The sequence below is a fragment of the Pongo pygmaeus genome, chromosome 1, assembly GCF_028885625.2.
Source record: "Pongo pygmaeus isolate AG05252 chromosome 1, NHGRI_mPonPyg2-v2.0_pri, whole genome shotgun sequence".
Taxonomy (NCBI): domain Eukaryota; kingdom Metazoa; phylum Chordata; class Mammalia; order Primates; family Hominidae; genus Pongo; species Pongo pygmaeus.
This window is the reverse complement of record NC_072373.2, coordinates 65,784,913-65,808,869: the sequence shown is the minus strand read 5'-3', so window position 1 is coordinate 65,808,869 and position 23,957 is coordinate 65,784,913. Positions and strand designations below refer to the sequence as shown.

Here is a 23,957-nt window from a genome sequence, read left to right as displayed (position 1 = left end):
TGAAGGAAAGGGATTGGCGCTCAAAGGACTCAAAAAGCCCTGACTTTGCTTCCCGTCCTGGGGAAGTCAGAGCAAATCACAGACCAACTGAAAGAAGCAGTTTCCATTAACACTGACATAGGAATCTTTGCAAAAAACTTCCAATCATATGAGGATTGCTTTTGCCTAGACACAAGGGCTACAAAATGCCTACACCTGGCCAAAGGGTCTAAATTGCTCCAGCAGCCAAGGGGGAAATCAGCCTGACCCATTTCTACCAAATATTCTTATTCTCAGCAAATCTACAACTGATGAGTGGGACACCTATGGCTTTAAGGAGAGTCTGATGTGTGAATTGTACCTTGAATTTGTATTAATATTCTCATCTGCCAGCCACTTCCTCAGCTGCTGGAGGATCTTTGCACCATCTTTTCCACCCTCAGTTATATGGCCACAGTGAGTTTATTCACCATCTTCTTGGTTTATGAACCTATTTTTGCTAGTGGTTAAGTGGCATATTTCTGGCAAATTAATAATGGGACCCGACTTCTGTCAGGAAAGTCTGAATTATCCTAACAAAGCTTTGCTCTGTTAGATGCCATGTGTCTTGCTGTTGAACTGCTCTTGTGAATTGTGTCCTCCTGAAGCAAGTGTAGGGTGAAATGAGAGAAATAACTTTCCTTCCTGTTGACTTGTCTTTCTCAAAAATCTACAGGCCCCACTAGAAATGCTTTCCCAGTGGTTCATAAAAGACTTCAGTCGTGCTTTGCCTCTCCTTCCACAGGGACTGAGGCCGAGACTGTTCGGTGCCTCTTTATCTGTTCTTTCCTTCTTCTAGAGTGTGAAAATTGCAGTGCATGCATGCAGAGAATAAAGACGACATTCTGAGCCTCCCTTACAATGAGGTATTGTCCTGTGACTAAGCTCTGGCTAACAGGATTTGCATGGAAGTGCTGCATTCAACTTCTGGATTGCACCCTTCAAGGGACAGGGAGAGTTCTCCCTGCTGTTTCTGCCTTGCTGGCTGAAACGCATCCGTGGTGGTAAGACACCTGGGACTCCACAATTAAGGGCAGTAACTCATGGAGCGTGAGAAGCAATACACAAGAAGCCTGGGACTCTGAACACTTTGTGGAACAAAGCCACTACAGCAGCTCAGACTTTTTCAAGAAGAAATAAATTTCCATTTTTAAAGTCTGGGGTCTTTGCCAGTGTTGTTTTAGGCCTCTGTGACAGTTCCCTAATTAATAAATGGACTTCTATAATAAACAATTGCAATGCAGTCACACCACAGAGAACCAATCACCTTCCCATAATTCCCAACATCATCACCAGTCCCTCCAACTCAAAATAGAGTGGGTTCCTGGGTAGAGGCCGGCCCTGGCTCTTGGTCATTGGTGCTTCCAGGGACAGCAACATAGAGGGTGCTGGTATGGTTATTGCAGACAATTTATTGCCTCTCACTATCAGAAATATGAGGCATTTTTTTCTTTAATAAGATGCACAAAATAAAGGAGCTGGTCATTTTGCTGTGTCTCCATGGTGGCACTACAACCAAAGACAAACAGTACCTGCTTGCCTGCTGGAGAAGGCAAAGACAATGATGTCATCAAAGGTCCAGGTGTAGTCCTGGTGTGGGGGATAGAAAGTCAGCTTGTCCGAGGCCTCCTTCCTGAGGTCAATTAGGAAGGTGGAGTGGACCATGGGGACGGGGAAGCATCCTGTCCTCTTCCATTCTCGAATCTGAACATAGTCTGGTGTCCTCTTATAGAAGCCCTGTAAAAGAGCAAACAGGTGGGTTGTGTTTTCTGATCTGAAGTCTTCATCCTTCTCATTTGCTAGACTGATTCCTTTCAAGTTGTCACCAGCTAAATACAAGCTCCAAACAAAGCCACCTTCACTCCTCTTATCATGGCCTATGAATTTCCAAGTGAGCACAAGAAATGATGGCTACACATAAAATAATACTAAAAGGGTCTTGATATAAGGAATAACTTTGATTTCAGAATATCTCTTAATAATTTCATAAAAGTGAATTTTATTTTGACTTATGATTAAATATGAAGCATGAGTATTAAGAAGTGGCAGAGCAGTTAAGAGCACAGGTTCCAGTGTCAGACTCCCTGAGTTCAAATCCCACCTCAGCTACTTATTGTCTGTAGGTATGGGTCAAGTGACTCCACCTTGCTGCACTTGTTTCCTCATCTCTAAAACAGGGATGATGGCACTACCTACTCCATGGGGTTAGCTGTAAAATTTAAGTAAGGTAGAACCTGAATAGTGTTGAGACTACTGCCAGCACCAAGAATGTATCAACAAATACTGGCTCCTATTAAAATGACATTACACTATGGCTAATATTTGTAATTAAACATGCATTACTTAGATATACAAATGAGGGTCTTCTTTCAATGCAGTTACTTAGTCAATATTCTGGTGAAGCTGCAGCTGCTCCACAGTTTTTGGGGATTCAGCTTCTGAAACTTCCTTCTGCACAAGCACACAGGACAACCAATTTCCTTATTCCAAAGCTTGAATCATTTCCAGAAAAGATGAAGATATATCTCAACAAAACATGCTTATGAAACATACTTGTGGAAGCTTTGCCAGGCATTTTGGAAAATGTTCTAGGTGATGGCAGGCTCACTGGAATGAGTGTGAAGTTTTGCAAAGCCAGCACTCCGAAGGGCAAGATACTCTGGAAGTTCTTACGTGTTCATTAATCAGTTGCATCACTTCATGGTTACATTTCCTGTTGTAATTCAGCATCCACACATAAGGCACTACAGCCTCATCTACTTCTCTGACATTCCCTTCAGGTTCTAGAAGAGTGTCCTAGCTGAGCTAACCCTAATGCCAACCCCATGATAAGGGAGGAGGATCACAAATGAGGACTTAGAAGATGTGGGTCTCAGAGTCATCTTAATCACTTTCTAGCCATTTGATCTTAGTCCATGCCTACCCTCTTTGAGCCTGAGTTTTTTCTCCAGAAAAATGGGATAACAGCTGCTCTGTCAATTTCATAGAGCTGCAGAATGAATCACATGTGATAAGGTCTATGAACCTATTTTGGGAACTGCAATTCATTATATGAAGTATTATTATTACTATAATTTATTAGCCTTTAACTTAAGGATCATTTAACATCCTCTATGGTTTTCCTAATACTTCAGCTTATGAGCAGTCTTCCAAGGGATAAAGGGGACTCGGGTTTTTTTAAAGGGCTGCTTAAGTACTTGTGTCAAATATAAAGTTCTAGATTACTTAGGAACAATATTCCCAGAATGATAAGCTTGGAAAATCCATGATGATGATGAATCACTGAATATCCTTGGGGTGGGGCTAAGAAGGAAGGAAGCAGGGAAAGTGAGAGAGAATAAATGTGCCTCCTGCAAGGAGGCAGAAATGATGAATGTGTTTTTTTTCCACATAAATTGAATCTTGTTGGTAATAATTCCTGTTCATTGGCCAGACAACATCAAGGACATTTTGTTTTGAATGAGTTTAAAGGCTCTAGGAACCAGGTCCTGCTTTGAACTTATGAAGTCACTGGCCCTGTCTATTCCTGCTCTAGTAGAGACTAACTGGGATGGTAGGAAGCCAAAAATAAATGTAGGAAAATAATACTTGTCCCTAAGTTGCTCAGAATTTAGTTTTACTGTACAAAACAAGTGAGCACATTTCTCCTATTTGCTTTTAAGTCTGAAAGCAAATAAGGAGATAATACAAATTTGTAGGCTGCGGCCACTAGGATAACCCACCCTTGTTGCTGGTGTCAAAGCACAACTCATTAAAAACAACCCTCAAGTGATTCTGCCATGTGAAACACTGAAAATGTATGAATTTAAACCAATATAATGTTTTCTCCCAAGGAAGTGAATGGCCTTTAGAAATATGAACATATTACCTTCCCAAAAGAGGCACAGAAGATAGCACACATTCAAAATCTCTTACAACTAGAAGAAATAATTACAACAAAAGAGGAATGCTTCATCCAGTAGTGTACCAGACCACACATTGTTAAATTTTCAGAAATTTTGCAAACCAGTTGATATGCTGATAGCTTGGAATCCATAAAAACAGAAATCACGTTAATCCTCACCACTCTAATGACACCTCAGGTGGCAGTTTTGCATATTTTTAATAGCTGTATCATCAAGTGGCTATACTGCAGTTTACTGAACTTTTCCCTTAGCTTGACAACATTTAAGTTGTTTGCACGGTGGGAGTATTTAAACCATAAAAATTGGCAATGCTACCAACTAGGGTTTTTCCCACAAAGAGCCAGTTATTAAACATTTATCAGCACACTACTGGCCTTATTTCTCATCCAAAACAAAACCAAATATAAAGGGGAGACTCAAACTTTAGCCCTTTGGCCATGAGAATACATTGAACATACTCCCCCTTTTTTTGAGACAGGGTCTCAGTTGCATAGGCTGATCATAGCTTAGGTGTGATCATAGCTCACTGCAGCCTCAACTTCTTGGGCTCAAGCAATACTCCCTGCTCAGCCTCCCGAACAGCTGGAACTATAGGTGTGCACGACACTACAACTGGTTAATTTTTTGATTTGTTGTAGAGATGAGGTTTCCCCATGTTGCTCATGTTGGTCTCGAACTCCTGGGCTCAAGTAATTGTCCCACCTCAGTTTCCCAAAGTGTTGAGATTACAGGCGTGAGACACTGCTCCTGGCCAACATATCTTATTTTGCTTAGCACATTTTTATCCTACATTGATACATATTACATTAATCAGTTGAATCTATCTAATTCTTTAATTAAAGAATAAAAAATATAACCAGCCATGAGCATTCACTAAAACAGACTGCTACTTTGAATATTTTACTATGAAAAAAAGAAATAATAAAAAATCAAACCTTTTTTAACTTGAATTTTATAAAAATAACCTACGATGGTAGTTTTCATTATTAGAACTCTTTGGAAATAAATTTGGCAACATACATCGAAGGTCATCAAAATATTTGTACTTTTTTTTTTTTTTTTTTTGAGACGGAGTCTCACTCTGTCACCCAGGCTGGAGCGCAGTGGCGCGACCTCGGCTCACTGCAAGCTCCACCTCCCAAGTTCACGCCATTCTCCTGCCTCAGCCTCCCGAGTAGCTGGGACTACAGGCGCCCAACACCACGCCTGGCTAATTTTTTATATTTTTAGTAGAGACGGGGTTTCACCGTGTTAGCCAGGATGGTCTCAATCTCCTGACCTTGTAATCCGCCCGCCTCGGCCTCCCAAAGTGCTGGGATCACAGGCGTGAGCCACCGCGCCCGGCATATTTGTACTCTTTGACTCAGTAATTCCACTTCTAAAAAGCTATCCTAAGGATATAATCTTAAATGCTGAAAAATTATATTAATCATGACGGTCACGATAGTTAAAAAGTTGTGAATAATTTAAATGTTTTTCAAACCAAGATAAAGGTTAAGTAAATTGGAATATAGCCACTTGGTGATAATACAGTTATTAAAAACGTGCAAGTTTTATCTATGATGTTGTTACGGTGATGGAGATTTAACATCTGTCTTGTTGGTTTTCTTTTAAACTTTTTTTAATTTCTAAGTTTTTCTATAGTGTTCTTGTGTTAGTTTTGTAATGACAAAAAGAATTAATTAAAAATAGTAATTCCTGAATCAGGTGGGGGAAAGTACAAATTCCAGCATGCTTTATTGGCTAATTTGACGTTTCTAAGGCTAAGCTCTTTAGACTATTTTTTCATAATAAATTAACACAGAAGAGCGCAACTGGGTGTAGCATTGGACCTACATTTACTGCCCTTCCTAAAAAATGCTTGCTCTGGGAACACAATGACATGCATGTTTCAAGGGAGTAAACAAGAGAAGGGTGAATGGGACTACTGTTGACCGGGTGTTGCCTTGTTAAAACTAGTAGCCTTAATTCATTTAAGCAAAAGACTTGCCTTAGGGGTGATTCCGCACCAGAAATTAGAATACAGGCCCCGAGACTCCAGCATGGGGGCCACAATAGTTTTGTTTTCTGCAATCAGTAGATTGAGGGTCTGTGGATTAGTCAGGAAATTGTCAACATCTATGAACTAGGAAAAGAAAAGGATAATGTTAGGTGAAAAGGTACCTTTCAGTAATGAGTTTGAGAATAACCCAGCCCTTCTGAAGGATCCCAGAAACTTGCTCATGACATATGGAACCAGCTATCTATGTCCTCCTTATTGAAACCCATTGCAGCTAGGTGGCTTTCATTCAGTCAAAATATATTTAGTCTAACTTTCATATGTTGGGCTCTGCATAAGGCACTAAGCAGTAAACTGGTGCTGCCATACTGGGCATAGCCTCAACCAGGAACCAACCTACACTTTGGCTAGTGTTTTAGGCACAAGATATTAATGGCTCCCAAGCCATTAAAGGTTCATTCAAAAACACTTATTGACTGCCCAGTCTAGGTACAGATGGGCATGCCTACTTAGCTTTTCTACAGTAATGCCAGAGTAGCTCAAAACAGATCTATTAATGAATTTTAATGTGACAAGTAGAATTTTTGTTTAAGTACATTGTATCAACCCATGCTAACCAGTGAAGCTATTTCCTATTCTTAGGAGTCCATGTTAACAGTGATTTATTTAGAGACAGTATAACAACAGATTCTAATTTATAAAAGAAATAATCATACTGAACTGTACACTGAAAAAGGGATAAACTGACAGATTTTACATTTTGTAGGTTTTATCACAATAAAAAATTCAGAAGTCTTCATTTTTATGTTAGTCCGTCTGTTTACCCCAAATTTTGTGATTTAACATTTGTACACTTCAATGGCATTTAAACAGCTACACAATGTTAAATATTGTCAGTACAATTTGAAAACTTCTATGAAAGGATTTGTGTCACAAGTGTGCATGATACATTATTGGGCAGATTTTCACTGTGGTTGAGGGCTGAGGATGGACATAAATTCTCCAAAGAGAGCATCACTGTGCCAAGCAACAGATGCTACTCCCAGATCATTCAGGAGCAAAAGGGAACCATTTCAGAGCTGTTCAGCTGAATCACTTTTTTAGATAATTACTTTTTCATATCCCCCAAATTCTTCCAAAAAGTTGTAAGAACAACTTACATTACTTTACCTACAGCCTTTCCCGTGAACTAAAAATACACAGAGTTCTTATGCTTGTTGCATGGCAGAGACCAAATAATTCAGGCACTTCTTCACTTACCCACCGAAAATGCATGTGGGCCTGAAGATGAAGTCCAGGTAGCCCAGTATTAAACTACCAAAAATTTCCTTGTGCCTTTCTTAAAAAGTGGGGGAGGCACTGCCTAATCAAAAAGGTTGTTTTGATTGCTTCCATGGTTCTAGTCTTTGGACGACTGATTTGGATACATTTGAGATGACAGTTGTCAAGAAATCAAACATCGTTTTTACCAGAATGTAGTCTGACCATTTTTCCCTCGCAGTTCGAAGGGCTGCCTGTCGTAGTTTCATCACATGCGCAAACCGGGAGGTTGGCCAGTGCTTTGGTCCAATTTCATCAGGGTAAGACCTAAAATAATAATAATAGCTCACCATTATTGAGTGCCTACACGTACCAGGCTCTGTCCTAAATGTGTTTATATGTATTCATTTAATCTTCTTTCAATCCCAGGAAGTAGATACTATTATTATTGTTATCATCATCCCCATATTACAGATGAGGAAACGAGAGCAATGAGAAGTCAAGTAACTCACTGCTCACTGTACACAAGAATCTTTACATGAAATATTTCAATGGGTTCTCATGAGAGCCCTTTAAGGTGAGTACTACTTCTCTGCATTTCACAGGTGAGGATATCAGGGTAGAGCAGTTAAGTCATTCGTCCAATGTTACACAATGGGGCACAATCAAAATTTGAATCCAAAAAGCTCATGTTCCTAGACAATTTTTATACATCCCGACATCAAATAGATTTGGAGAGTATGCAGTGTAGAACATGAGTTTCCCAGGAAAAACAGAGGTTTAATTTACTTGTTGGAGTCTCCACAAATGATTCCACACAGTCTAACACATTGATCTATCTTAGGTAAAGTGAGGTCATGGGATCTCTATCAAGATTCACAAAACAGCCAGGCCAAGACTCCTCCATGGCCACATAGGCAAGTGGGTTGGAGCACACTCCAAAACTCTTCTGAAGGCACCCAGCTGGCATGGACATTGATACCGTTGCAGTAACCCAAAACTGGCCACCACTTCAAGATCTCATAGCTGCACTGGCAGTACTTTTGTTTTAGTGAGTGAAAAACTGCAAAAACAATGAGACTGTAACTATACAAATAAGGTTAATGAAACTATGTACAGCACAGGAATTCTCTGGAATATCTTTCCCAATTATTGTTTCAATGAAAATCAGTGGAATTCTCATTTTTCTAAATATATTCCCCCCCAAAATGCCTGCTCTAATATTTTTTCACAATGACCTTGGCATATAATATATTTAGTCAAAACCTGGCTGCAGAGAACATTACCAAGATGCAAAGAAGGGACACAAAGTATTTCTGTGCCATTTTTGTTAGGCCAAACTCCATTATAAGGCACTCTAAAGGAGTCTTTACAATCTTTTATGGTGTTCAGGCTTCACTGTTAAACTTTGCTTGATACACGGTCCACGGGCTTGGATTTGAGAAATACATATGTATATATTATATCATATTTGTATATATTTCTTTATAATATAAATATTTATAATAATTCTTACATATAGAGAGGCTAGAATAACAGAAACTTGTTCTGGAATGGCATTTATTATTACTATAATACAAATTGGGCTTTCAATAAACAATGATAGACTGGATTAAGAAAATGTGGCACATATACACCATGGAATACTATGCAGCCATAAAAAATGATGAGTTCATGTCCTTTGTAGGGACATGGATGAAATTGGAAATCATCATTCTCAGTAAACTATCGCAAGAACAAAAAACCAAACACCGCATATTCTCACTCATAGGTGGGAATTGAACAATGAGAACACATGACACAGGAAGGGGAACATCACACTTCGGGGACTGTTGTGGGGTGGGGGGAGGGGGGAGGGATAGCATTGGGAGATATACCTAATGCTAGATGACGAGTTAGTGGGTGCAGTGCACCAGCATGGCACATGTATACATATGTAACTAACCTGCACATTGCGCACATGTACCATAAAATCTAAAGTATAATAATAATAATAAAAATAAATAAATAAATAAAATAAAATAAATAAATAAATAATGAATAAAATAAAATAAAATAAAATAAATGACTCCTCTGGGGAAGAAATGCAGGCAACTCCTTCATTCTATTTCTATAGTTCCTTAAAGTAAAATTGTAGTAGCTTTGGGAACATTTATAATAGTAAGTTTTAAATACATTTATTCTTGTTCTTATTTGTTCATCCAACCAGTATTAATTTAGTGCCTGCCAAGAATATGGCTCTGAGGGGAGAGGGGGAATATAAAGTGTTTATATATTCTAGCCCCTGCCAAAGAACTTACAATTTATTTAGAAAAAAAATACACTAATTGCATAGGGGGAAAATGTTGGTTGCATATATCATTGTGCCAAAAAGGATGATATAGAATATAAGCAATACAATTGTTGAGACAAAGGTAGATATTTATAACTGAGTGATTAAGAATAGGTTTCTATAGTAGGCATGATTTAGGATAAGAGTTAGTTTTAAAGAAGGAAAGGGTCTTCCAGGACCTGCACAAGCAACAGTGTGGGGTTTGGAAATAAAAGGAACATTCTGGATAAAGCACATTTTCTTTTGGTGCTAAATTCATGGAATTTTAAAAATATAAATCTTAGGTGTTTGAACTTTGTTCAGGTCCTAAAGAGTAAGTGAAGTATTTTTAATAAAGAAATGAAATCATTTCATTTGTATTTGAGGTAGATTGATTTGACTGTATGGTATGTAGGATGACTTGGAGATAGAAGCAATTAATAAATTGCTATGGTGGCTGGGCACGGTGGCTCACACCTGTAATCCCAGCACTTTGGGAGGTCAAGGCGGGCAGATCACAGGGTCAGGAGATCAAGACCTTCCTGGCTAACATAGTGAAATCCCCTCTCTACTCAAAATACAAAAAAATAGCTGGGTGTGGTGGCACACACCTGTAGTCCCAGCTACTGGGGAGGCTGAGGCAGGAGAATCACTTGAATCCAGGAGGTGGAGGTTGCAGTGAGCCAAGATTGCACCACTGCACTCCAGCCTGGGTGACAGAGCGAGACTCTGTCTCAAAAAAAAAAAAAAAAAGAAAAAAGAAATTGCTATGGTAACCAGGCACAAAGGCTCACACCTGTAATCCCAGCACTTTGGAAGGCCAAGGTGGGAGGATCGCTTGAGGCCAGGAGTTCAAGACCAGCCTGGACAACATAGTGAGATCATGTCTCTACAAAAAATAAAAATAAAACTAGCCAGGCATAGTGGTGCATGGCTGTGGTCTTAGCTACTCAGGAGGTTGAGTGAGGAGTATTACCTGAACCCAGGAGTACGAGGTTACAGTGGAGCTATGATCATGCCACTGCACTCCAGCTGGGGTGACAGAGTGAGACCCTGTCTTGAAAGAAAGAAGGAAAGAGAGAAAGAAAGAGAGACAGAGAGAGAGAGAGAGAGAAAGAAGAGAAGAGAAGCGAAGAAAAGAAAAGAAAGAAAAGGAAAAGAAAGAAAGAAGGAATTTCTATGGTTAAGATAGGAAATTACCTAAATGAGCATCAGTAGGGGATCAATTAAGTAATTATGGTAAATGCACATACAACAGTGATTATGCAGTAAAAAAAAATGAAAATTAGCTCCTTAACTATTGCTATAGAATGATTATTAAGATATAAGTTGAAAAAAGCAAGGTGTATGTAGAAAGTATACACATTTTCACTATGATCCTCCAAATATAAAAGTTTATGTTTAAAATATGAATAAATAATATCAATATTTAAAAATATAAACTGTCATGGCAATTTATTTATGAAGTAATGAAAATCTGAACTTGGCTGGCAGCTGTGGGAGTAAACAGCAAGAGAGTACTGTGAAGATCTTCTAAGAGAAGTACTGTGAGAAATGGCAGATATTCAGAACTCACAGCTACAGAAATGAAAGACAATGAAAAGTCACATGTACCTCCAAACCTGGAAGCCCTAAAGAGCTAGTTAAAGAGGAAGGGTAAATAATGAGTTTACAAATTTTGCTCTTGCCACTCACTCTGGTTCATCCATAGGCCTCCACTCCACATAGTGGTAGAGTCTCTGTACATTTTTCAACCACTCCCTGAATATTTCTGTTGTATTATCCACATTGTGATCAGTGGCTGCCCTGCATGAGAGAAAGCACAATATAGTTTAACTATGTCATCCAAAGAAAGAGAGGGAAATCCAAAAGACCCCTGACTTAACTGAAAGAAGAATGGCTACTCCTGGAAAAAAAATTGTATATATGAAGATAATTCCCTCATAGTCCAAACTAGACAATACATTTCTAAAGTGAGAGACACTGCTTAAAATCATCTTTGTGTCATTAGATCCTTAAACAGGGCTCAGCCAATTGGAGAATGTGTAAATGGTTGCATTAATAAATAAACACATGAAAACACCAAGAGAGTGTAAGCATAAAATGAATTAACTGAGAGTCAATTAATGACTCTTCTTGGAAATTTTTCTATATGTTTTAATTTTCAGTTACCCAGGATGTAAACTCCATCTTTTAACTTCATTAACAATGACCCTCAATTTGAGCAATAATTCTGCTTCATCTTCATTTCAAGTCAATTTTCTAACCGCAGCAAAATATCTAGTCAGTGCTGCTTTAATCATTGTGAAGCTACAATAATAATTCTCAATATAAAACTCAAAATTTAAGGTATCTTCAATTATCTATTTTGGATTAACTTTACCATCACGTTTACAAAATAGAGTATTTTCAAAAGCCTTTAAATAATGTATACAAAACTTGTGCCTGTTCTACCTTGAAAGTTTAACAAATGGATCCACTTGCAAAGGGGCTTAACTCATTTATTTAAAAAGCATTTTCAAATTGTATCACAAAGCAAAACCCAACACATGTAAAACAGTTATTCAGAACACCTATACATGAAGAGATAATGAAATGAAAAACAGAAAAAGAGAAGAAAGCAGGAGTTGTAATCCTGACACAAACAAGGAAGAATTGAGGCCAAGGAGTATTAAGATGACAAAGAAGGAGACTTTATAATACTAAAGGAGGCCATTCACATCAAAATATACAAAGTGTGAATATCTATACACTTTCATATATTACAGGGGTTGGCAAACTTTCTTTCAAGGGATAGATAGTAAACATTTTAGGTTTACAGGCCATATACTATCTGCAGCTACTACTTAACTCTGCCATTGTAGTGCTAAATCAGCCATAAACAATATGTAAATGAATGAGCATTGCTGTGTTCCAACAAAACTTTATTTACAAAAACAGGCAGCTGGTCTGTAGGCTATAATTTGCTGACCCCTAATATAGTAGAAAGTATAGAAACTGTAAAGAAAAACAGAAATAACAATAATAAGAGATATTAACATACCACTTTCAGTTAAAGATGGTACAAATGGGGAAACAAGTAAGTATATATAGGATCTGTACAACATACTAATAGAGACTTCTCAAGTGCACATGGAACATCTGCTAGCACTGACCAACAATTACATCCCAAAGAAAGCCTCCATAAAATTGAAATTATATAAACAACATTTTCTGGTCTAAATGACATATACGTAGAAGTTGATAATAAAATAAAACCCCACAAATCCACTAAAAACTCTCTTATAAAGTTGTTTTTTAAAAAAATAACAATTACTAGTGGAAAAATAAACACAAGCCAATTTCAGAACTTCCAAAAATTAATAATGAAAATACTACATATCAGAATTTTGAGATACAATTAAAGCAGTGATTAGAGAAAAATTCAGTTTTATATGCTTAAATAAATAAAAATAAATGAGTTAAATTTCTACTCAAAAAGCTAGGAAAAAAGCAACAAAGCAAATATATATAAAGAAATTAATAAAGATAAGGGTAGGAAGTTGTGAGATATAAAACAGAAAAAGAGTAGAAACAAACTAAAATGCTGCTTCTTTGAGAAAGATCAATAAAAGACAAGCCCTAGTTAACCTACCTAAGACAAACAAATATAAAACAATAAGAAATGGTAAGGATGGGAAACAAGATGATTGATTTGAAAGAAAAAATTTAAAACTGTGTAAGCAACTACTTTCTACAACTCAATGAGAAATTTGAAAACTAAATATAATAGAAGATTTTCTAGAAAAATACATGTTAGCAAAATTAACTCCTGAAGCGATATAAAGCTTAAATGAATAATTTCCATGAAGATAGTAAACAGGAAAAAAACCCCAACTAGGCTTATGTGTTTTTACAAGGGAATTCTACCAAATCCTACAATAGATACTTCCAGTGGTATACAGCTTGTTATCCAGAGTGTAGGAAAAAAAAGAAAATTCTAAGTTCTTCTAATATTGCAAGTATAATATTGACGTCCAAACCTTATGAAGATTTACACACACACACACACACACACACACACACAACTACAGACCAATATCCTTTAATGCACATGCTGCAAAAATCTTAAATAAAGTATTAGCAAACAGAGTCCAACATCTTATTAAGAAAATATAGCATGGTCTAAGAATGTTCAATATGAAGGAATTTCACTAACATAATTCACTATGTTTATGGACCTGAAGAAAAATCATGATTATCTCTGTAAATGTGTAAAAGGTCTTTAACAAAATTCCACACCTAATCCTGGTTTTTAATAACCACACAGAATACAATTCAAGCAGATACAAAAAAAATAAGCCACTACAATTAAAACCGTGGTAATGACACAGGGATAAATGACATAGGGAGCCCAGTGGCACAGAACAGAAAGTATAGAAATTTAGTATATGATAAGGGTATCGTAATATTCCCATGGAACAAACCTGCACATATACTCCCTGTATCTAAAATGAAAGTTGAAATTTAAAAATAAATAAAGTTTCATCAAAAATATATATACATATGATACAGTTTTGAAAAATGATCAGAGGTACACATGAAATAATTTAGCTCCTATTGCATCATTACTTTCACTGCTATTTGTAGGATGATTTAAAATAAATTGAAAGTAAATATAAATAAAGGCCAAGTGTGGTGGCTCATGCCTGTAATTGCAGCACTTTGGGAGGCCAAGGTGAGCAGATCATTTGAGGTCAGGAGTTTGAGACCAGCCTGATCTACATGGTGAAACCCGTCCCTATTTAAAAAAAAAAAACATTATCTGGGTATGGTGGCATATGCCTGTTAGTCCCAGCTACTCAGGAGGCTGAGGCAGGAGAATCGCTTGAACCTGCGAGGTGGAGGTTGCAGTCAGCCAAGATCGGGCCACTGCACTGCAGCCTGGGTGATAGAGCGAGATGCTGTCTCAATAAATATAATAAATAAATAAAATATAAAAAACAGTCCTTTTCATTAAACATGAACCATTATAGTTTTTAATTGGTTTTAAATTGCCACTAAATATATTCAAAAAAATTTTTTTATCTCCGAAAAAAATAATCTTTAAGAGAGGGAATGTTCAGGAATGTTCAAGAGAGAAAAATACATTGTTAAGCAAAGCACAGTGGAACTCTATTTAGATAGGGAATACATTTCTGTAAAATACCAAGTAACTTAAAACTATGTAACTTAAGCCATAGGGTATAGAAAAATGGGACACAGAGGTATGTAAGTAATATTTGAAAATATTATCTTGTAAAATAGATACTTAAATTAAAACTAGCCTACTTAAAAACATTATCCAATAACTAGAGATGACACCAATGGCCAACTTGATCTACTTTCAAGTGTCTTCTTGAAATTAGATGAGAACCAACTCTTCTCTTCTCAGCAAGGTCTAGGAGGGAGAAAGACCCACAGGCCCACCTGGACATTCCATGGCCTGGAGAGGGAGAGAGGTGATGTGTGAAGCTGACAGTTTTGAGGGATACCAGGTGAGCATGTTAGGACCAAGACGGGGTAGGAGGAGCCCTTAGCAACTCACAGAGGAGGGAAAGTGGTCCCGAAAACAACGTGGAAGAAGGCCACAGGCTCCACTGAGTTTGTGATTGTGCCAAAAAGTGCAACATCAGCAAAAGTCACATCCATTGTGACTCATGGCCACAAGCTACCAACGTCCAGGGTACGCCATGAAGAGCGCAATGAGAGTCTAACCACTGGTCTCGTGATAGGAAGAATGCAGAGAGCAATTCCTGAAACTCAGAATTTACCATAAAGCACCTTATTCTTCACTCAAAACATTATGAAGAAGAGTAAGTTAAAACTAAGCAAAACAAAAATTCCTTACCACAGTGTTAGCCAAAAGCTATGAGAATTCTACATTATTCTTAAATTATTTATAAACAGCATAAGAGAATTTGCCAGGTGCAGTGGCACACACCCTTAGTCCTAGCTACCTGAGAGACTGAGGCAGGAGGATCACTTGAGCCCAGGAGTTCCAGGCTGCAGTGAGTACAACTATGCCTGTGAATAGTCACTGCACTCCAGCCTTGGGCAACATAGTGAGACCCCATCTCTTAAAAAAAAATAGTCTAGGTAATTTATGCAGCATCTACTTCTTTCCTTGGTTGTTTCTTCATTACACAGGACTTCTTAAATTCTCTTTGCCTTCTCTATATCAATGCATTTCCTAATCCTTTTGACAAAGTTGGTCTTATTGTATGAAACGCGTTTTCCTGGTGTACAGATTAAACAACTCCAAAACCTGCCCAAGCATCCACTCCTGATTAACATCCTTAGAAATTAGCTGCCTGGAGTATGCAGAGGTACAGATGTCTAATTAAAAACAGATGCACAGATTTCAAATATTCTCTTTATTGAGTTAAAAAACTGTCTGTAGTGTTACTTCCCTGAATTAAGATTCTGTTTGTTCTCAGGCTTCTGAGGAAATGAACACGTCCTCCAGTTGTGGTTGGAGAGAGGTGCATCCAATCTGGTCTTTGAAGTGCAGGGCCAATCTCTCCTACACTCATTCCCAGAGGAGGAAGAGGAGGAAGAGCAGTGAGGGCCACACCAGCCCACCGAGGAAGCCTGGTGATCCCCGCTTAAGACTAAGTTTCCCTGCTGCTCCTCCCCACTGTCAAAAAAGGCAAAAACGCAGAAATCCAGGCAGATATTTCTAACTGCTGCCTCGTAATCGCTCTGACAAAAGTATACTTCCATTTGAATGCATAATAATCAAAGCAATACAGGCCCTGGGCTATTCAGAGGGTTGGACAGAGAGAGATACCAAAGGCCCATATGCAAGCTCTCTGGAGGAAACCCAAGGCTGGTGCTAAGCGTTCTATTTTCAGAGCCCTGTAGCACAAGGCAACAACAGCGCAGTGCTTGTCCTGCTACAGCACTCCACAAGCAGCTAGACACAAAAACCTCTGCCGCTGAGGTGGATTTTACCATGAAGCTAGGAAGCTGAGAACCCAGAATGTGTGAGGCCCCTCAGGAGGAGCTGAGGCACAGTGGCCCCTCTCTCAGTCTGAAGGCTCCTTGCGGTTCCTGTGGAAAATGAGTACTGCCTCGAATCTGTTATCCTCCTCCCAATCAGACCAGAAAAGGCACCCAGAAAAATCGCAGACATCACTAATGGATTCCTTGAAGAAAACAAATGATGTGCAAGGACAGCTGGACATCTGGAGAGGTGATCTGCAAGTAATTGACAGTCAGTAATCAAACTAGAAAACCACAGACTGTGAACACACAAATATGGGCTGGCTGGGTGACCATGTTTCCGGGAGGCTCATACGGCTCAGTCTTTGCCTCAATTCTCCAACTAGAGCGGATTCACACCTAAATCAACACCTCCACTCACTCTCTCTTCCCCAGGTCTCTCTTACTCAGGATAAGACAACCAAGGAAAGGCTGGACGCAGTGGCTCACGCCTGTAATCCCAGCACTTTGGGAGGCTGAGGCGGATCACCTGAGGTCAGGAGTTCAAGGCCAGCCCAGCCAACATGGTGAAATCCGTCTCTACTAAAAATACGAAAATTAACCAGGCGTGGTGGTGCGTGCCTGTAGTCCCGGCTACTTGGGAAGCTGAGGCAGGAAAATTGCTTGTACCCGGGAGGCGGAGACTGCAGTGAGCTGAGATCGTGCCTCTGCACTCCAGCCTGGGTGAGAGAGCGAGACTGTCTCAAAAGAAAAACAACAACGACAAAAAGACAGCAAGGAGAGCTCAGTTCTTGAGCTGTTTTTAATTTTCTTTGAAGGTCATGTTGGGACAATAACTTTCCTTTACCTCTGGCCCTGGTACCCGCCAGCCACCAAGGTCTCTCCCTTCCATTTTTAGGGGAGCTGTGGCCCTGAGACAGCTTCAGTGCTCACGGTTGGCCACCTCTCTGTCCATGAGTCCTGGCCTGCTTTCTTTGGAACTAGTACCTGAAAAGGGAGTGCTGGTAGAAACAGGTGCCACATCCACACTAGCCACCTCTCACCCTAATGCTGCCCATCTGCTTTCCCTTTGATTCTGCTTTTGGTTCCTATTTCCCCTTCTTCCTCTTCTCCAGCTGTGCAAGTTAGCAAAAGCCCATGAGTCTCGGATTCAAAATTGAATTAGGACTAAGGGAATTGGAGTTGTGATCACAGCACGTGTAGGGATCCCCTTGGCTGATGATGCTCCCAGGTCAACAGGTGCACTGTCACCGCTACATGGAAGGGAACACAAAGAGCAGGCCAAGAAGTCAACATGTCTGCAGGATGAGACAGCTTTACTGCTTGGCTGTGGAAAAAAAAAAATTGAGATTTATCTGGCAACGTCTAAAAACACTGACATTTCTCCTTGTTCCAGAAGTTAGTTTTCATTTCTAAGTCTTGCCTCTTAAGACTCAGCGCCAACTAGAAATAATTAGAACTGACTCATTTATTTTGACCACAAGTCCTACTGAGGTTGTTAGGGCTAAACTCATATTGGTAAGCATGGGGCCACTGGAATCCCATTAAAAATGAAGACTGGATCTCTCAGCAGGTGGGACACGGAAACTGAGGACACAGTACTCCTTTATTTTACTTTATTTTTGAGATGGAGTTTCACTCTTGTTGCCCAGGCTGGAGTGCAATGGCACAATCTCAGCTCACTGCAACCTCTACCTCCCGGGTTCAAGTGATTGTCCTGACTCAGCATTCCAAGTAGCTGGGATTACAGGCATGCACCACCATGCCCAGCTAATTTTGTATTTTTAGTAGAGACAGGGTTTCACCATGTTGGTCAGGCTGGTCTCAAACTCCTGATCCTCAGGTGATCCACCCGCCTCAACCTCCCAAAGTGCTGGGATTACAGGCATGAGCCACCGCGCCCAGCCAGGACACGGTACTTCTGATCTCTTCCATCTGTACTGAGACTCAGGGAATGTCCTCAGCTTCCCTGCCACACCCCAGAAAGTCTAGACCTCTGTCACTATGGAAGAGGTCTGCGATCGGTGGAGTAGCAGGATGGCAACACTGGACAATGACTGATCTATTGATCTTGCTGCCTGAGAACCTGCAAAATATGTTCCCCAGAGGCTCAAGGGAATGGCAGTGGAATGAACAACAAAGTTAGTCACCACCTGGACAATCCTCACCATGACTAGTGAGTTGGCAAAGGTAAATTTTCCAATTTGAGACTTCAAACACTGAACTACCCTCTCAGATGCTTCTTGTTTTCATCAAGCAAAGAAGACTCATTGGTGTAGAAAATAAAGAGCTCCACCTAAAAATAAAATTCCACTAATGAAAGCAACTACTGTAATTCATTTTCAAGAAAGGTCATATCATCGAGTCCCGCCACCTCTGTGTCCAGTCTCAAGGAAAGCCTCCCCAGCAGCAGATGTGCCAAAGGCAGAGACATGCTCAGCCACTCAGCAAAATATGTCAATTGATTCTTGCTTCTTGGTTACTGGGTAGAGTTCTGTCTAAAGATCTGGAACCCTTTTTCTGGGTGGAAACTAGATATGGATATGGTTAAGGACATGAATATGGATTGGGGGCCTGGGGATTCCTTCCACAAAAAGCCTTTTCCTAGATCCTATTCATACCAAGTCACTTAGTTGCAATTCTTCCCAATTAACTAAGAAATCAGAAAAACCCACTTCTCATGAAAATCTCCTCACGAACAAAATTAATGTTTATACTTCCTCAACATCCCTCCTCAGTATGCCCCATTTCATCACAGAAACAATCATAGACACGACACATCTGAAGCCTGGGTATATGTGATGTAAAAATAAATATTTGATTCTAGAAATTCAAGCAACCAATCAATTTCATCCCTAAACGGCATCCCTAAATTTTTCCTGATGGTAAAATTTGCTGATTGACCAGTTAACAGTCAATTCAAAAGCCCATTATCATCTTTCAATAAAATTAATAAACTTAATTAAGCATATTATAATTGAACTATTTTTGACACTCATGATTCTGAGATACATTTTTCTTCTCTTTGTGTTAAGAACCTCTCAACATTATGTCACACACTAACCCATTTTTAGCCTTATGATTAACTAAGTTACTCATATCTTTATTTCCCCTGTTATAGAAAAGAAGGCTGAGGATGAGAGGTTATGACTTGCTCAAGTCATGCAAATGGTGGGTGCTAGAGCTTGACCTTTTTATTTAGGCCTTCTAATCCGTCCCTCAACACCCACCCCCCCACCCCAGGCTCCCCACCACACCTGTCCAACAAAGAGTAGATGACCAGGAAACACCTGTCAAATTGGAAGTTCTCTACCTTGTCAAGGGTATGAATCAATATAACCAATATGATCATCTCAGGATGACAGGATGGAAATGCCCTAGCAAAAAAAACAAAAGAAAAATGGGAAGATTCATCCATTCCCTACAAACTCTGCTTAGGTTTACTTTCAGCATAATTTTCCTTGGAGTCGCAACCCTTGGAATTCCATGAAAATATCAGTGGGAGCGTCTGAGACAAGACAAATATGTTTCTCATCTGTCTGTCTACCCTCTTCCTGTTTTTGTTCTCCTTTGGCCCTTGTCTATTCTTCTTCCCATCCCTTTCACCCACTCATCATGGCCCCTTTTCTCATCCTTATTGGATTTTCCAGTTCTGTTAAGTTCTTTATTTTGTGGATGTACCCTGAAGACATGAAGTTACTAGTTAAATGTAGCACTGGTACTAAAGAGAAGACACAGCAGGATCCAAAAACATTTTCTCCAGGAGTCCTGAACCTCTACACTTCCAAACACATCAGGTTAGATTGGACACCCTCTATCTGTAATCATGCAGCACTAGCTTGCCGTGCTTCCAGCACTGTGCTTGCTCCTGTGTTATAATTAACTGGTTCTATTTCTTTCTTCATTACTTGACTTTCTTCCCTGAGGACAGGGACTGTCCCAGTACTTAACAGTTCACTATAAAATAAGCACTTATCATGAGTTTGATGAGTGAATGAATGAACAATTTCAGGGAACTTTTCCCCATCCAACCCAAATGCCTATAAAGGCTGAGCACAGATAACAAAGAAATGAAATGGGCCATGTATGAGCCAACAGTGTGAAAGAAGGACTGTTGAGAATAGGCACATGTGGGCCCCAACTGATTGCTGCTGCACTGGAATGTGTGCCCAGAAATGCTAGGCTTTCAAATTGTTTCAAGAGAAGCTGGCTATCTACTTTTTAGAGATAAAAGTCTATTTATAACCTGTACAAACTTTTAGGCTGAAATGCCATGAAAATATTCCACCCTGGCAGGAGGTCTCTGGAAATCAACTTAAAAAACACATTATTTCATCTCTTAATAGCCCAGGTCCATCTATCCACACATGCTCAGGGCACATATTTCAGTAATTAAATGTTTCAAATATGGCTGGGAGGATAGCAATACTATCACTTTGCTGCTTTCACAAAACAGAAAGCATCTTCCATGAGAAAGAAAAGACAAACATGCACAGATTTAGCAAGATGTAAGTAATTCTCTCAACCAGTCTTATATCAAGAGAATTGGAAAGAAGAAAAAAATGATAGCGGCACCACGGAATGAGTATAAATGTACACTTCCTGCAAACACCGTACATACCTCCTCTCATTGCGCAGCAACTAAGACATGATTACTGCTGCACAAACTTTTTACTAACAACTTTATTGAGATATATTTCACATACCGAATATTCACTCTTCTAAAGTATAAAATTCAGTGGTTTTTAGTTGTGCAACCATCACCATTATCCAATTCCAGAACATTTCCATCGCCTCAAGAAACCCTACACCCATTAGCAGTCACCTCTCACCCCTCCAGCCCCTGGTAACCACTATTCCACTTTCTGTCCCTGTGGATTTGCCTATTCTCGTCCTTTCTGATCAATGGAATCATATGATTGTGGCCTTTTGTGTCTGCCTTCTTTCACTTTGCATACTGTTTTCAAGGTTCATGCATGTTGTAGCGCATATCAGTACTTCACTTCTTTTTATGGCTAAATAATATTCCATAGTATGGACATGCCACATTTTGTTTATTCATTTATCAGTTAATAGATATTTGGGTGCTTTCACTTTCTAGTTACTATGAACGACGCTGCTATGAACATTCATGTACAGGTTTTTGTGTGAACATACGGTTTCATTTACTTTGAGTATGGCTGCTCAAATTTTAAATACTATGGGAAAAGAAGAAAATTTATTTTATTTTGTTCTTTACTCTTTGTGGAGAATCTACTATGTTCCAGGCAGTAAGCTGACCATTTTACGTATATAACTTTAACATTTAAAGTAATTCTCCTGTAAGTATTATTATCCCCATTTTACAGAAGAGGAATGTGAGGCTTAGAGACTCTCTTCCAAAGATTGTTTTCTTTCCATTTATACTTGATCTTTGATATGTATTTTTCTTAATTTCTGAAATTCTCAGTTTTCTATTCCAATGTAGCAGAAAGGAATCCTTTACTCTGCTTCATGAGTATCTTGGTTATACATGAGATGAGCAGATGCAAGGGCCCAGGAATGCGTGGGCAGTTGCAAGGAAGTGAGAAGTGTCAGGTCTCAGCAGAGGAGCTGGGTGGAGCAGCTGAAACAGGACATGGATGATTAAACTCTGAGGGGGGATGTCCAGCACTGCCTAATGGTGCCTGGCAGGGCAATGCTACAGCAAAACATGGAGCCTCTGAAACATGAGGTCATGGGGGAACTGGAGCCAGCGCGACCACAGGGAAAGTCACAGCCCAAGGACGGGGCTTGCTACTTGCAGCAATTATTGACAGGAGGATCTCCCTGCTCTGTTCTCTGGAGGAGAACTGGCTGAACTGCGGTGACAATGTAAAGGCAAAGTGGTCTCTTGGATTGAGGACTGGGAGAAAGCTGAAGGAAGTGTCCATGTTCTGTGTAGAAAGATTTACTTTGATTCATTCCTTTCTGGAAAAAAACTGCAGTTAAGAATGGCAATAAATATTTTAGTTATCTATTAATCCTGAGTTCCTTGACACTACTATTTCGCTAACGACATCCTTAATCAAATAAAAAGTATGAAGTCAGGAGGCATGGCTCTTTCACCAATTAACTCTGTAATCTTAATGAATTTACTTGACTCTCTGTGCCTTGTTTTTCCATCTGTAAAATGGGACAATAAGATCTGCTGCATCTACCTAGCGCACTGGGTTATTCTGAGGAGCCAACAGCATGTGAAGGAGCTTTCAAGAACACTTTCCTTGAAAGCTGGCTTTCCCCTGGCTGTCCCCAACACACACACAGATCCTCAAATAAGAAATAAGACAGCTTGTTGAATAGGCTCTTAAGACACATGCAAAAAAGTTCAACACATGCATTTAAGGCAAACAAACTAGAATTACCACAGCCTACCATTTTTTAAGAATAAAAGATATACATGCCCATTAAACACAGAGAAAGTGAAAGAAATGTACAGCAAGGACTGCTAATTATCTCAACATCAGTTCTCCTCTTTTTCCCTAGTAATAGAATTTTTAGCTGAGTCTATGACTGTCCGGCTTAAAGAGTAAACTTTAGGCTCAACGACAGCAGGGACATTTGTCTGTTCTGTTTACTGCTCCATCCTTAACACTAAGAACAGTGCTTCACACATAGTATGTGCTCAATAAATATTTGTTGAATGGTTCCTTTCACATCAAACTCCTAGCCTAATAAGAACTATAAAAACACCTGTACAGTTCCCTCAGTTCAACAGACACTGGCTATGCATACCCTCTGTGCTGGTGATCATGGCACTTGCTGGAAAGCAACACCTTGTCATTCACATCAAGATGCACCCAGTTTCTCACAGCTGGACAGGAAATACAGATGTGTAAATAAATAACTGTAATTCGGTATGACGTTGTTGGCGATGGATATATGACAAGGTCTCCAAGTGCCAGGGAGGAGGGAGTGGCTAGAAAGGTGTGGGAAGGGCCATGAGAGGCTTCTCAAAGGATCAGAGGCTTGAACTGGGATTTGAAGATTGAACAGATATTAAGGGAAGGTAGAAAGAAGAATGTTCCAGAAAAAGGAACAAAATATGTGGAGGCAGAAAGGGATGAAAGAGTCTGATGTGTTTGTGGAACTCCACGTAAATTTGTTGGGCTAGGACTTACAAGCCAAGAGGGCGAGATGGCTGTAAGGTTTTAGGGCTGATGCAGTTGTCAGGGATGGGGTAGGTACAGGACACAGTGAAGAGGGGTGACCTCTTTCCTGGTCCCTAGCATCTTGCCCTCCTTTAAAAAATAAACTGGTTTATAATTCTCTGAAATTATGTGTTTTTCCAGATTGTGACAGGTATTGCTGTTAGCATGAGCATGCATTTATTCTTTGATTCCTCAGAGGAAATGTTCAAAATATACATGATGTGCTGGCCTATTTTATTCAGTTCCAATTCCATCCACAGGTACAGCTGCCACATAGTCTGGGTTTTCTGGGAAACGTGCGATTTCTAACATTCCGACCCATTTTCTTC

At 39.5% G+C, this 23,957-nt stretch overlaps 1 protein-coding gene across 5 annotated transcripts in view; it reads right to left on the bottom strand.

Moving 5' to 3' along the window:
- COLGALT2 (collagen beta(1-O)galactosyltransferase 2) overlaps nt 1-23,957 on the bottom strand; it is a 107,539-nt gene that overhangs the window by 37,023 nt on the left and 46,559 nt on the right. For 3 of the 5 annotated variants that reach the window (XM_054452669.2, XM_063648215.1, XM_063648221.1), the window contains exons 2-5: nt 11,189-11,299; nt 7,392-7,509; nt 5,914-6,048; nt 1,551-1,755 (exon numbers count right to left, since the gene is read on the bottom strand). In XM_054452669.2, coding sequence (XP_054308644.1) covers nt 1,551-1,755; nt 5,914-6,048; nt 7,392-7,509; nt 11,189-11,299 — 569 coding nt within the window. The remainder of the gene's footprint in view (nt 1-1,550; nt 1,756-5,913; nt 6,049-7,391; nt 7,510-11,188; nt 11,300-23,957) is intronic. The other 2 variants (XM_063648218.1, XM_063648213.1) reach the window with 2 other exon arrangements.